At 42.0% G+C, this 14,717-nt stretch overlaps 1 protein-coding gene across 4 annotated transcripts in view; it reads right to left on the reverse strand.

Moving 5' to 3' along the window:
* The window catches only part of ANO2 (anoctamin 2), a 203,910-nt gene that overhangs the window by 17,337 nt on the left and 171,856 nt on the right, over positions 1–14,717 (reverse strand). For all 4 annotated transcript variants that reach the window (XM_030040823.2, XM_030040822.2, XM_030040820.2 and 1 more), the window contains one exon: positions 10,301–10,449. In XM_030040823.2, the coding sequence (XP_029896683.1) occupies positions 10,301–10,449 (149 nt within the window). The remainder of the gene's footprint in view (positions 1–10,300; positions 10,450–14,717) is intronic.

A 14,717-nucleotide genomic window follows, 5' to 3' on the forward strand; every position in this document is an offset into this window, starting at 1 on the left:
AATGGAAGAATCACTCCTGTGCTAAGCGACTTTCCAAGTCCTAAGAAGAAACTTTTCAATATACAGGTAAGCCTGGCTGAGAAACTAAGGAAAAGGTGTAATTTACTAATCCTTGGTAATAAATATATGCAACAAGCCTACACACAACAGGCTGAGTTGCTATTTTCAAATCCATCCTCATTATAGAGATTATAGAAAAATGTAGGTTTCTCTTCAATGATTCCTTTTTTTTTTTTTTTTTTCTTTTGCTGCCTCACACATTGCCTTTTTGATGGCTTTTCCTGCTTTAGGGGAAATTCTTCCAAACTGCTAAGATTAATCCTTATGGTAGTCGGTAGCTACAGACATTGGATCTGATCATTTTCTTCTTAAAATTCAAAAGGGAGTTTTGCCATTGATTTTTAACAGAAGTTGGATGATGAAACCCTTTATTATTATTTCTCTTTGAGAAAAAAATGTTTTCAATTAATTGCCACATGATCCTTGGACTCTTAGAGGGGTTAGACTGGAGAAGGGAAGACCGAATGAAATAAGAATCTGAAAGTCATTGCTGATGTCAGTTTCTTCTCAAGAAAATAGTAGTGGTATAAATTTCACATGTTCACATGCATCATTTAGCTGGTTTTGGAGCCAATTTCATAAAGTTTGTTTCATTAGCAATATTTATTGCTACTCTAAACATCAATTTCTTGCCAACTCCTATCACTGCAGGCTAGTTACACATGTTGCAAACTTGCTACCAGCTGCATGAGGAAATTGCTATACGTGCTGCCTACTTTGGGAATGCATGTGGTCTGGTGTATTGGGTTGGGTCAAAAGTCATTGCACAGTTTTAGAAACAGGAAGTACTAATGACAAATCTGACATATTAATAGTGACAATTTATGTTTCAGGATTCCTTGAGCAAAATTTTCTGATCACTCAGGAGTATTAAGAGCATCTCTGCTGGAGTGTCTGCTAAAAAATACAAATGTATATCAGTTAGTAATACCAAAACAAACAGCCATCAGAAATTTCACTGGTACAAATCAAAACTATGTGCAGACATGTTATTGACTGACAAGGCCTGTTCAAGAAAGAAATTCAGCACAGTCTACTGACTGAAATCAGATTCATAGTTCAGCTCACTGAAGAAATGACCCACAAAAGCTTTCCCCACAGGAAAACTTGGGAGTTTATTTGCCATGGTGAAGTCTTGGCTTCTTCCTCCCACACTACTGGTACCTGTGAAATGCCACTGAAGTCAATGGAAGTCTGCCTGACTTGCAGACTTTGGGTTTTACCCTCTGACATTTTCTCTTTTTTTAGATTTACATATGACTTCTACCTTAAAACTAAATCATAAAATCACAGAATCACAGGACAGTTTGGGTTGGAAGAGACCTTTAAAGGTCATCTAGTCCAACCCCCCTGCAATGAGCAGGGACACCTTCCACTAGACCAGGTTGCTCAAAGCCCCGTCCAGCCTGGCCTTGAACACTGCCAGGGATGGGGCATCTACCACCTCTCTGGGCAACCTGTGCTAGCGTTTCACCACTGTCATCATAAAAAATTTCTTCCTTATATCTAGTCTAAATCTTCTCTCTTTTAGTTTAAAACCATTACCCCTTGTCTTATCACATCAGGCCCTGCTAAAAAGTTTGTCCCCATCTTTCTTGTAAGTCCCCTTTAAGCACCGAAAGGCTGCAATAAGGTCTCCCCAGTGCCTTTTCTTCTCCAGGCTGAACAACCCCAACTCTCTCAGCCTTTCCTCATAGGAGAGGTTTTCCAGCCCCCTGATCATTTTTATGGCCCTCCTCTGGACCCTCTCCAACAGGTTCATGTCTTTTCTGTGCTGAGGGCCCCAGAGCTGGACACAGAACTCCAGGTGGGGTGTCACCAGAGCAGAGGGTGAGAATCACCTCCCTCAACATGCTGGCCACACTTCTTTTTCTGAAGCCCAGGATACGGTTGGCCTTCTGGGCTGCGAGCTCACATTGCCAGTTCATGTCCAGCTTTTCATCCACCACTACCCCCAAGTCCTTCTCTGCAGGGGTGTTCTCAATCCCTTCATCCCCCAGCCTGTATTGATACTGGGGGTTGCCCCGACTTGGCCTTGCACTGCTGAACCTCATGAGATTCACACGGGCCCACTTCTCAAGCTTGTCCAGGTCCATCTGGATGGCATCTCATCCCTCAGGTATGTCAACTGCACCACTCAGCTTGGTGTCATCTGCAAACTTGCTGAGGGTGCACTTGATCCCACCATCTATGTCATCGATGAAGATATTAAACGGTACTGTTCCCAATACAGACCCTTGAGTGACACCACTTTTCGCTGATCTCCATCTGGACATTGAGCCGTTGACCACTACTCTCTGGATGTGACCATCCAAGCAATTCCTCACCCACCAAACAGTCTGCCCATCAAATCTATATCTCTCCAATTTATAGAGAAGGATAGTGTGGGGGACCATGTCAAAGGCCTTACAGAAGTCCAGATAGATGACATCTGTAGCTCTTCCCTTGTCCACTGATGTAGTCACTCCATCATTGAAGGCCACTAGGTTGGTCAAGCAGTGAAGCCTTGGTGAAGCCATGCTGGCTGTCTTGAATCACCTCCTTCTCCTCCACGTGCCTTAGCATAGTTTCTGGGAGGATCTGTTCCACGATCTTCCCAGGCACAGAGGTAAGGCTGACAGGCTGGTAGTTCCCAGGGTCTTCCTTTCTATCTTTTTTAAAAATGGGTGCAATGTTTCCCTTTTTCCAGTCACCAGGGACTTCAAATGACTGCCGTGACTTTTCAAGTATCATGGAAAGTGGCTTGGCAACTACATCAGCCAATGCCCTCAGGACTCTGGGATGCATCTCATTAGGTCCCACAGACTTATGTATGTTCAGGTTCCTCAGGTGGTCACAAACCTGATCTTCTCTTACAGTGGGAGTGGGTTTGCTCCCCCAGCCCCCATCTTGCAGTCCATCCACTCAAGAGGCGTGGGAAGAGAAGTCGCCAATGAAGACTGAGGCAAAAAAGTTGTTGAGTACCTCAGCCTTCTGGTTGTCCGTTATTACCAGTTTGCCAGTCTTGCTCATCAAGGGGGGTATGCTTTCTTTGACTTTCCTTTTCTGGCTGGCATACCTGTAGAAGCCCTTCTTATTATTCTTTGCATCCCTTGCCAAGTTCAGCTCCAGCCATGCCTTGGCCTTCCTGACCCCATCCCTACAAAACCGGGCAGTGTCCCTATGCTTTTCCCAGGACACCTCTCCCTCTTCCACTACATGTGCACTTCCTTCTTGCCATTTAGTTTGACCAGCAGGTCTTGACTAAGCCATGCCAGTCTCTTGTCTTCCTTTCCTGATTTCTTACACCTGGGGATCAAGAGCTCTTGCGCTCTATGGAAAGCATCCTTAAAGATCTGCCAGCTGCTTTGTTCTGCTCCCTTGTCCTTGAAGGCAGTTTCCCAGGGGGTCCTATTGACTAATTCCTTGAACAACTGGAATTTTGCTTTCCTAAAATTCAGGGTCCTGACTTTAGTCTTCACCTGACCCATATCCCTCAGGACTGTGAACTCCACCAGTGTATGACCACTGCAACCCAGGCTGCCTCCAATCTTGATGTCACCTATTAGCTCACTTGCACTGGTGACCAACAGGTCCAATATTGCAGCCTCCCCAGGCTGTCTATTACCTGGCTTAAGATGTTATCCTCAATGCATTCCAGGAGCCTCCTGGATTGCCTACAGGATTGCCATGCTATGTTTCTAGCAGATGGCAGGGTGGTTGAAGTCCCCTGGCAGGATGGGAGCCTGCGAGCGCAATGCCTCCTGTAGCTGGAGTAAAAAGGCTTCATCAATAGGCTCATGGATTTGTGAATGAGGAGGAGGGATGTGAAGTCAACAGGCCAGCAGAAAGTATTATTTCCCCTTCCCATGACATCTAGTGGAAGTGATGAGAAAGCTTCCTACAGACAGACACATTTGCTTTGGGTTGTAGATAAAACCCAAACTCGTGAGGTGGTGGGGAAGGCATGGTGGTAGAGGTGCTGGCTCGGGGACAGCTGGAAGTGGCAATCCTGAGGAACAGCATCACCAAGCAACTGATTCAACTTTGGGTGATGTTAAACACCCTAGTCTGACAGAAGCTATATTTACATTTAAAGAGCTGAAGAACTCTCTAGGAGGCCTCGTAAAATGCATGAACTGAAAGGTAACATCCCTGCGGCACCTGAACACAGGCTAGCTCTAACACAGAGATGGCCGTAGCCTGAGTAAGTGAGAGAAACTTGGATTGTTCTTCTCTTGCCAGCTTTTCCCTCTTTTATGTTTGTGGTTCTTTGTGCTTACTGGTAAGAGAGCAATCACAATTAGAGGTACCAGCTCAGTGTTCCCATCAGCCATCACACTGCCTCTTCTTTTAATGGTGCTAGTGGCTTTCCTGACTTGGGACTAGAGTGACTGCCATTTTGCAGAATCAAACTCTAGTAAGCAAAGGCAGAACCACATTTTCCAATATGAAAATACAGGAGATTAAAAAAACCCCAAACCAACAGTAAATCTCACTATTTCTACAAACTTACCTAGACTTAAACAAGGGCAGGGGAAGGTGGGGGAGGTGAAGGAAGCCTCTCCAAGGCTTCAGGCTTCCTAGTACAAGAAATCAGACCAAAAGGAAATCCCAGCAGTTTTGAAATGGCCATGCCAAAATTGAAGTGGGATAGTTATCATCAAAAACTCCTTTACCTGTGGCACATCATACTGCAAAACACATCCTGAGATAGCTCCAAAAACTATCCCTCAGACGGTGCCTCACCAGGGCTAATCTGCTTCATAAGGGAACGCAAAAAGAATATATGATTTGCCGCACGGGGAGGCAGATTTGCTGCAGGTTTCCATCAGAAAGGGCACATGTCAACCCTTTTGATAGAAATTAGTAGAAAAGACTCTATATGGGTACAGAAGGCAAGGACTGCCTGTGATTAGGGTACAGCCTAGTGAATGGCAGACCCAAGTCAAGAGTCTCAACTTGGTCAGAGACTTTCTGTGTAGTCTTAAAGATGTCACCCATCCTTAAAAGTAGGAGTATCCTGGCAGGACAAACCCAAATGTAATGAATATTCACACGCAGATACATAATCTGTCCATGCCTGTTTCTGCATGAAACACCATCATCATCTGGATGGAGGAACCCAAAGGTTACGGTATGCCCAGTCTACGGTTTCTTATTCAGCTGCTTCATTCCTGGTTGAGCAGATAGCCACTGATACCAGTGGGAGCTTGCCTGAGTAAATCAGTGTGAAAATTAAGAACGAAATTCTGAAACAGCAGTCACATTTCTCTCTTCTCCTTAATATCATACCTTTTCTTACATCCCAGTCATTCTGCCTTTTTAAGCAATTCAGGACAAAAAAAAAAAAAAATCTTTCTCTGCACTCGCCCCATTATTTCCCTTCCCTCCCCCTCTCAAATCAAATTTAGAAAAACAGGTAAATAAGCTGCGTAACTGCCTCTTGCCTCGCCATTTCAGCTCGATGCCCTCCGCAGCAATCCCAGCTGACAGGTTCAGTGCCGAGTTGCACAAAGTTCTTCCTGTCGGCGTGGGTGGTCTGCGAGACTCTGCAGTGAATCTGACAGCTGAGTGCAGGGATACGGACCCGGGGCAGCAAGCGGGCTGGGGAGGTGCCGCTGGGGTTTCATTTGCTGCACATTTGTCTTGGGTCCCATGGGCAGGGCATAGCTCGCTGTGGCACGCTGCAAGGCTCAGTGAGCTCATCTTTTCACTTGAGAAGCTAATTCTCCTGTTGTAAACAAATGTTTAGATTAGTAATTCATCCATTCATTAGCAGGGCATCTATCTAATTATCCCCTGAATGATTGCAGGATGAGGCACTCAACATTGTTTATGATCTAGGCACAAGGGACTAATCTAAAACACAGGCTTAGCGTCCAGTGATTTATAACGTCAGTAGTTTAGACCCTGATACTGTAAGTTATTCCAACGAGGCAGACCTTTGCATCGAAGTGGTGTCCTTATGAATGAATCAAGGGTGATCTCCTACAGATGTCTTGAATCAGGGTAATGGCATCATCTCAGATGCAATGGGAGTTTGCCACGGGTAACGGAGTGGAAAGAGTTTCCTCCCTGGGTGCTTTGCATTAGTTCCAACTACAATTAGAAGAAAGCACCAGTATATAATGTTTGGAAAGTGGGATATTCTAGTTCATAACACACTCAAGGCTCCATCCTGCTTATGTATAAGTCAGCCACACTTCTTGGATTATCATAGAGCGTACTAAGCAGTCTCTGGCCCATTATAACTGGGAAGATGTCTGGCTCCTCTTCACCCTGCCAGTGGCTTTCGCTGTAATTCACTGTTCATGCTGCAACCAATCATGTGCTCTAGCTCCCAGAATGAGTTAGATCAACTACCACAGGTGTGCAAGGACAAGAAATTAAATATTTATAAATAGTTGTATTTATTCTGTTTACTACCAATAACTAAAGGTCCTTGTCCTTAGAGAGAACTAGCTAATCGGGAAATTTTGGATGTTAAAGTGCAGACATTTCTGAGTTATACCTGATCATAAAAACATACGAAAATGTTTACAAGGGGAAACATCTACATTTTTTCACCATTGTTTAACTCAAAAATTGCAAAGAAGTTTGCTTAAAGTTTCCAGAAGAAAAAATCATCTTGGATTGAAGTAATGCACGGAAAAAAATCAATCCTAAAGAGAATTTTTCAACAAAGTATCATCACGTGCAGAAGGGGATAAGGTAGTAGAGGCTGCAACACACAGCCAGATCCTAAGGTGAGTTGAAACAATTGAGAGGGAGATGACAGCAGGTGAGGGCTTCTTTATGTCAGCTTAATGGCACTATGGGGGGCAAGGTTCAGATCCATAAACATAACCATAAAAGAGATCCCCAAATCTGCCATTATATAAAATACCTCATATATACTTACATGTTTATATATTTACATAAATCCATTATAGAGAATCCCATATATGCATTTATAAATATATTCTAAATTATATCTATACATCAATATAGCTATTTCTATTTAGAGAGATAAACCATACATGGTATTCACTTTTTTGGTCACAAAATGCATTCTCTTTCAGATGTTTTGAGAATAGTGGCTTGTTAAAACAGGAGTTGTCACATACAATATTTAACAGGTGTCTGGTTTCAGATAACATGCCCATTGACAAGCTGTGGTTCTCTCCTGAATACTTTTATGCCCTAAAGCTCGGGTTTGCCTCAGTTATTTCTCTCCTTCCTCCTTCCCCACCCATACCATTCCCCCTTTCTCCTTCCCTGCCTCTCCAGGGTCTACTCGTGAGACAGCTACAGGGCTGAGGGGTACACTGCAATTTTGGGTTGCATCTGGTGTGAAGAGCCTGGCCTCTTTCTTGCTCCCCAGCATCCCTGTGTGCTGCTTCCTCTCGGGTTCGTTTCCCTGAGGACAGCTGAAATTGGATTGTGTCCCAGGGCTCCAAGACTAAGTTATTTGGTGATTATTTGCACCTCTGTCCTCCTGGGTACAGCTGAGTCACAGAGATACTCCTTGGAGTTTATAACAAACACAATTTAGAATGAGAAAGAAGGCATGTATATATTTCACTTTGGAATTCTCTATCAGATGCTTGATATATGTCCTCAGCTAATTCATCTGGAGTGTACTCCTTTATCCAAGAGTTTGACCTGCTCCTGCTGGAGCAGTGGATGAGTGTAAGCGGATGTATGGAGATGAATGTGAACCAAAGATCTCAGTGAAAGCTGAGAGGAGGCAACAGAGGATTCCTTACAAAACAGAATTATCCCAAAAATGCCTAGTTGTTGGGTTTGCTCTCTGTATCCCTTTATACACGCCAGATACTGTACTCAGAATTTCAAACATAATTTCATAAGTATGAGAGCAACTTTGGACAATGGAGTTACATCTTCTCTTGAGCAAAGTGCATTCAAGATGCCAAAGGGACCAGACTTCCAAATTATAACTACTGAGGACAATGGCACAGTGCCAAACATGTTAAAATGAAAATAAATTATTAATGGTATTTTATTTGAACAAACTCAGCGCTTCAAAGTTTCTTTCTTGACTCTTACCTTCCAGATAGCAGAAAACACTCTAATGCTATGTCTCAAATGGCTTACAGTAGCCACACTGACCTCAGATCCTAAATCAGAGTCTTTTAATGATATCCAAATGATGGATCAAGTCACTAAGATGTCAGCAATCCACACCTGCAGATAATAAAAAGTGCATACAGTTCCTCTCTGACAGACATTACATCTTGAGAGAGGCATTTCTGTGAAGCAGCAGATCCAGCTCCTGGATCCCACCTAGCAGAAATCAGGAACTGCCGTCTCCCTGACGTGACGGTGTGGTTACCAAATATATAACTGGTGGCATCTTGCCACTTCAAGAATTGCTCCCAGTTCCACCCACATACTTATCCCCTCTCATGAGGAAAAGCAAACTGTGGAGCAACCTTGAAAAAGTACTGATCTCTGCCATACTTTAGCAGCAATTTAAGTAATTGTGAAAAACAGCAAGCACATACAAACACATAGATGATACACGAAGGGTGGGCACCAGCTTTACAAAATTAGAATACTATTAACTTTAATAGAATTTCTCCTACTTTACACGGGTTTGAAAGATGACCAAATGTCTGGCAGTGCACACCACTGGTGATGTCAGTCACTCCAGCAGGGTGATGCATGTGGAGGAAGTACGCACATGCTTTTAAAAAACTAGAGAATGTGCTGGTTAAAGAACTGGTATGAAAGGTGGGAGTCTGAGAAATAATTCCCAAGTATGGTCTAGATTTTCTTCAAGTGTGGCCAACTCGGTACCTGTCTGCTGTAGCTCTCTATGAGTAAAATGGGAATAACAATTCTCTGTACCACTGTCTCTTTCAGCTGACCGAGAAGCTCTTGTAGGCTGAAGGTTCTCTCCTGTTGTGTATGTATGTGGATTTTAATTTAATTTCCCAAATGGAAAGCTGTGTATGTGATTCAGTATCATGTAACACTCAGTCATGAACTAAGTAACCTAAAAAGATATTCCTACAGTTTTCTGTTGTAAAGGGTAATTTACTTCTAAGAGAAAATACACATTTATATTTTGGAATCTACATATTTTTACTACATTTGAAACATTAATAAACGATTTTAATTTTAGGAGGAGTTGTACCAGATGGTTGTGCTCCTATTGAGAAAGATCTCAACATGCTGGATAAATGGTCCAAGAGGAATGTCACAAAGTTCAGCAAAGGAAAATGCAATCTTGCACCTGGGGAGGAATAACCCCAAGCACCCGTAGAAGCTAGGAACTGACTAGCTGGGAAGCAACTTTGCAAAAAAGGGCCTGGGTGTCCTGGTGGACAGCATGTTGAACATGAATGATCAATGTGCCATAGCTACAGAGAAGGCCAATAGCCTTCTGGGGTGCATTAGGAAGAGTGTTGCCAGCAGGTCAAGAGTAGGGATCCTTCTCTACTCAGCACTACTGTGACCACACCTGGAGTGCTCTTTCTAGTTCTGTGCTCCCCAGTAGAAGACACGGACATACTGCAGTGAATCCAGTGAAAAGCCACTAAGATGATTAAGGGATTGGAGGACCTGAAGTACAAGGAGAAGCTGAGAGAGCTTGGATTGTTGTACCACAAGAAGAGAAGCCTCAGGGGGATCTTACCAAGGTGTTCGAATAACTCTTGGGTGGATTAAAGAATACAGAGCTAGACTCTTCTCAGGGGTGCCCAGTGAAAGGACAAGAGGCAACAGGCACAAATTCAAACATAGGAAATGCAATTTAAACATAATAAAAAACTTTTATATTGTAAGGGTGATCAAATACTGGAACAGGTTGCACAGAGAGACTGTAGAGACTCCAACCCTGGAAATATTCAAAACCCAACTGGACAACTGGACAAGTCCCTAAGCAACCTACTCTAGCTCACCCTACTTTGAGCAGGGGGTTGGACTAGGTGATGTCCAGAAGTCCCTTCCAACCTTAGCTATTCTGTGATTCTGTGGCTCAATAGTTTCTATGCACTTTTCTTAGCTGGGAACACTGGACTCTCAGAGTGTAAGTATTAACAGATACTAGGACTCATCATTGTTGCTATGCTGGTAATGTGGGAGTCTCATAGCCCTGTTGTCTTGCATGTAATTTCTGCAAACTACAAGTGTTTGGGGTTTTTTCCCCCTTTATCATACCAATTTATGACATACAGTCATATATATCGTGTTTGGTCCTCTGTAAGTCTATGGTTATTGCAGAAAGGGAAAGGGAAATCAGAGAACTTACTCATTTCCATGTATTCTGGAGTCAGCCCAGTGAAAGGTTCCAAGATGTAGTCAAGATCCCATTGCTGAGGGTCCTTTGATTGGTTGGTGTCCATTTCCTTTAGCTCAGTTCTTTCATCCTTCAGTTTCCTGAAGAGCTTCTTTAGCTTCCTGAGGAACAAAAGTTCAGATTGAACCAAGTCTTTTTTTTTTTCCTTACAAGATTTGGCCCAAGTCCTTGCGCAGCAGCACAAAATGTATATCATGTTACTTTGGTGCCACATAGGCTTGGTTTGCACCATCCTTTGAAGTTCTGATGCTGCTCTTTGCCAGGTGACAGGCTGCTGGGGGCAGCAGTTCCTGTGCTAAGAGGAAAGTTACAACAGCATAATGCTGTTAAAATGGAGTTGAACCCAGTACTTTTTAATAATTGTTTCTCTCTAGATACATGTTGAATGGGCATCTTCCTGAAGCTTAAGCACTGTGGACCTAAATAATATTAGTAACAGGTAATACTCTCAAAAACAACACACTGAGCACCTCTCCCTTAAGAAAGAAACAAAATACCAAAAGCTAATGGGATACTTTCATACCATGTATCTAGCCCAGGTGCACTTTTCTCTCACCATGAAACTTGGGAACTTCCAATATAGTATACTTTTAAGGTCAAAATACCAGACATATCGCCAAAGAAAGAGAGTGCAAGAATGTACTGATTCCTAAACCTGGTGGACTTACGAACATTTTAGCAGAAAAACTGTCTGTTGTTCAAAGCAAAAGGAAATGAGCACCTCTGCTAATAAATCTGCAGCACCAAAAAAAAGAAGTGTCTCCAAGATTCTGTTAGGTCCAAAGCCATTTAGGACTCTAAAAATGAATATTATTGACTTAAAGCTAGCCCTGTGACCACCAGAAAACGCCTGCAGCTCTTCAGGTTCCAGTGTTCTCTTGTCACAAGCACATATACCTGACTTTATCTAAATAGACAAAAAAGGATGCCGCTTGTGGAACTTTAAAGAGGAAGCACTCTTTTCTTTAACCAAAATGATGCTACAACTAATAAAAATGATAAAATATGTACCTATTAAATGTTATAAAATATCTACCAATTAAATGTTAAGCATAAGCGATGTCTTAATTTTACTACTGGCCTTTCATACCAGAGCAACGCAATTCCTTTGCTTCTACCCAATGTGCAAACAGGGTTCAAACTAACAGAGAGAATCAGATTAATGAAAGAGTTTCAGCAAGATCGGCAGAATTTGGTCTCAGAGAGGTGTATCATTCGTGTCATACACAAACAGAAAACCTACCTTAGTCACTTCAGATTCAGTAACAAGTTATTGCTAGAAAAGTGTCACTTGGGATACATGCAGTAAGTCTCTTCAGTACTCCACAATGCAGCTCGTACTGGAACTCACCAGAACTTCTCTGCAAGTTTATTCCTAAGCCACTGGAAACTACAGAATTCTATAACTACTAACATCAAAATTGGAACATTTATTGAATGCTTATGTGAAAAATAAATATTTCTGAATTAATTTTTTTTTTCTGAGACTTTACCAATCATGTATATGGCAAAGTATGCAGATCTATATAGACCCTGAAAAACTGACTTCATCAGGAGTTGGGTGCTTTATGTACTTGCACAACAGTATAATCTTCCTTCAGAGATTTCTCATAAGCATTTTAGAGGATCTGAATTTTCCTTCAGGTATGCCACAGTGTGTATAAAGGTGCAACACTGAGCTAGCCACCAATCACTGTTACGGTGAGATCTGGAAATTCCCAATTTCAGTCAGGAAATATTTCTGCTACCTGAAAGGTATACATCTTGCAAGAGCAGCTATGCTAGTGAGTTTTCACTGCCTCTGAAGCAGAAAAGCAAAACCATTTCCTACCATTTCTTAAGTAAACACAGATCAGTTATGTCTCCCAGCTCCCGTAGATCAGAAGAGGTTGTATCAGAGGTTCTCATTTTGACCACATTTTACAATAACATCATCCCTTTTGGCCAGGCTATAAATTATTCACATGGGTGACCAATTATTTGTGCGACTATTTCTTTGGACGTCAGTAGGAATAGTAGTATCAATCACTGTCTTACTGAGATGGTGATACAAATTTCTTGACTCTGACAAATACATGAATTTCATAAGTAGTATAATCCCAGAGTAAAATGAATCCATCTCTAAAAGAAGGGTAAAGTATTCCCAATGCCCCCCACAGATGACATTTTAAATGCATATGCATCAATAACTTCATGCTATTTTACACATTGAGAAATTCTCGTGGAAAAATGCAATAGAATGAGGCATTTCGTCAAAATCAAGGAAGCAAAATACATTGAATTAGCATAAAACATCAAGATTGATACTTATTGTATGTCTTCATTTTGCAGAGGAAATTTATCTTTCACAAATATGCACAACGTTATTTTATAGTTCTTCACATATGTGCCATATGAGTGAAAATCCAGACTAATTCCAGTGATGTTTTGCCAGTAGTGTAAGCAGGGCTCTCCCACAAACTTTTCCCCCACAGCTTGCGATAAATCCTTTGAACTAGAGGTGTGTGGCCTGGAGACAGAAGTGTATGGGGAAATGGTAGGGGTTTTCATTTTTACCTCCAGTTAAGCAGAACCGCTTTCTCAGACCCTAACTTAAGTAGCAGGGCAAGGCTAGCTGGCAAACTCACTAAAGGCTTTGCTGGGTAGGGTTCTTGCTTTGTTCCTGGATATACACTGAGCCACACAGGAACACTGTGTCACCACAAAGCACAACGCTCTACAGCAGCCTGGAAATAACCACAGTGGCTGCAGAATTTCTACACCGACCAGGGTTTACAGGACCCATTCAATTTCATCACGCCGTTACGGAGGCAATGGGGATTGGCAGACGCTCTTAAAACAGATCTAGATTGCATCAGGCCCTGTCAGTCCCAGGATCACAAAGCTGCAAAAATCAACAGATCACTCCAGCTTTTGTTCCAGGTGCAGCTAAGACGTAGCTCATAAGTCTGATGGTAACATCCTCAGTACTTTGGCAATACCCAGATATAGTGGGGCTAACCAAATACTTTAGTTACCCAGAACATTCAGTTTACACAGTTTTAATAAAAGAGTGGGGAGATTTAAAACACTTCACAAGAAAGAACTAGATGGATCTTCACAAAGACATTTACCTCCTACATCATGCAAACTCAGCCATTTCAAGACACTAAAATTTCCTTTCCCCCTCTCTGCTTTTATGGCAATCAAGGGAACTTGTCTGTCACAGAGGTGATGTAGTATTCAGAGGGTAGGAGACTGGGGGCAGGATTTAAAACAACCAAAGAATTCCCAGAATGCTCTTCCAGCTTATCCCAATTAATTTCCTAATGTGAGGGACTCTCAGAGGACAGTGAACAATAAGTTCAAGACAGTGCTGATTTCTGTTCCAATAAAATGAAATGAGTTATAAATGTCCCTCACATTTCCGTGGGCAGATGAGATTGAAGAGCATCTCGCTGTCACTGTGCAGCAGCTGAGATAAAATTTGGGTGTGTTTAGATGTGAAGTCTGTACATGTGTGATCTAATCCTCTAGTTACAGCACCACAGAGTCGAGTTATGGAGTTTAATGCATACACATAACTCCCCCGAGAACCCAGTAACTAAAACAATAGTTGTTGTTTTTAATGTTTATTTGGGAATACACTAAATCCAGGGCTCAGTTACTCAGGATAATTTTTAATTTTTCATCTGGCTATCTATACGCAAGGCATGAGGAGTGGCACCTTTAACCGATTTGAGTTAAACTTTGAAGAGTGTTCTTATTTTTATTTTTATGTAATTTTTTTAAAGGATCAACTAACTGAAAGCAAGCCAAACTAATTCTTTCAAATTTTCCACAAAAAATGTACCTTTGTGTCATATCCAAGCATGTGAAGTTTGAGACCAAACAGTAATGTGTCAGAAAGTTAAAGGAACAGAGAACAGGGATTTGCACGGTGTTATTCTCCCTCTATACAGCAGTAGGGCAATGAAAATGAGTTTTGCAGAACTCTATAGCTGCACATATGATTGTGTTATTAAAACTGAGTAAGGTTTTTAAATGCACTTGTGTGAAACCCGTTTTTTAATTACTCAGCTCAACATTTTTAACAAAGTTGACAGACAATGATAATCAAGAGCTATTTTAGCTTCTGCATGCCAGGCAGCCCCACTAGTGAGAAAGAGGTAAGTTTGCTAATTCAGGAGCAAACTCCTTGAGTCTCCGAGCAGCTTTGTGCTGAAAAGGCACATGCAGCAAAGTTTCATGACCCCACTAGTAGCCATATGAATCTGGCCAAACAGTGAAAATTGTAGAACTGTAGAATAGCCATTATTTCTGGTCCTTTTGCCGGTGAATATCAAAAAGCAAGATACATTCTTAAGGAGACCGAATAACATGAAAGAAG

The sequence above is a fragment of the Aquila chrysaetos genome, chromosome 17, assembly GCF_900496995.4.
Source record: "Aquila chrysaetos chrysaetos chromosome 17, bAquChr1.4, whole genome shotgun sequence".
Taxonomy (NCBI): Eukaryota; Metazoa; Chordata; class Aves; order Accipitriformes; family Accipitridae; genus Aquila; species Aquila chrysaetos.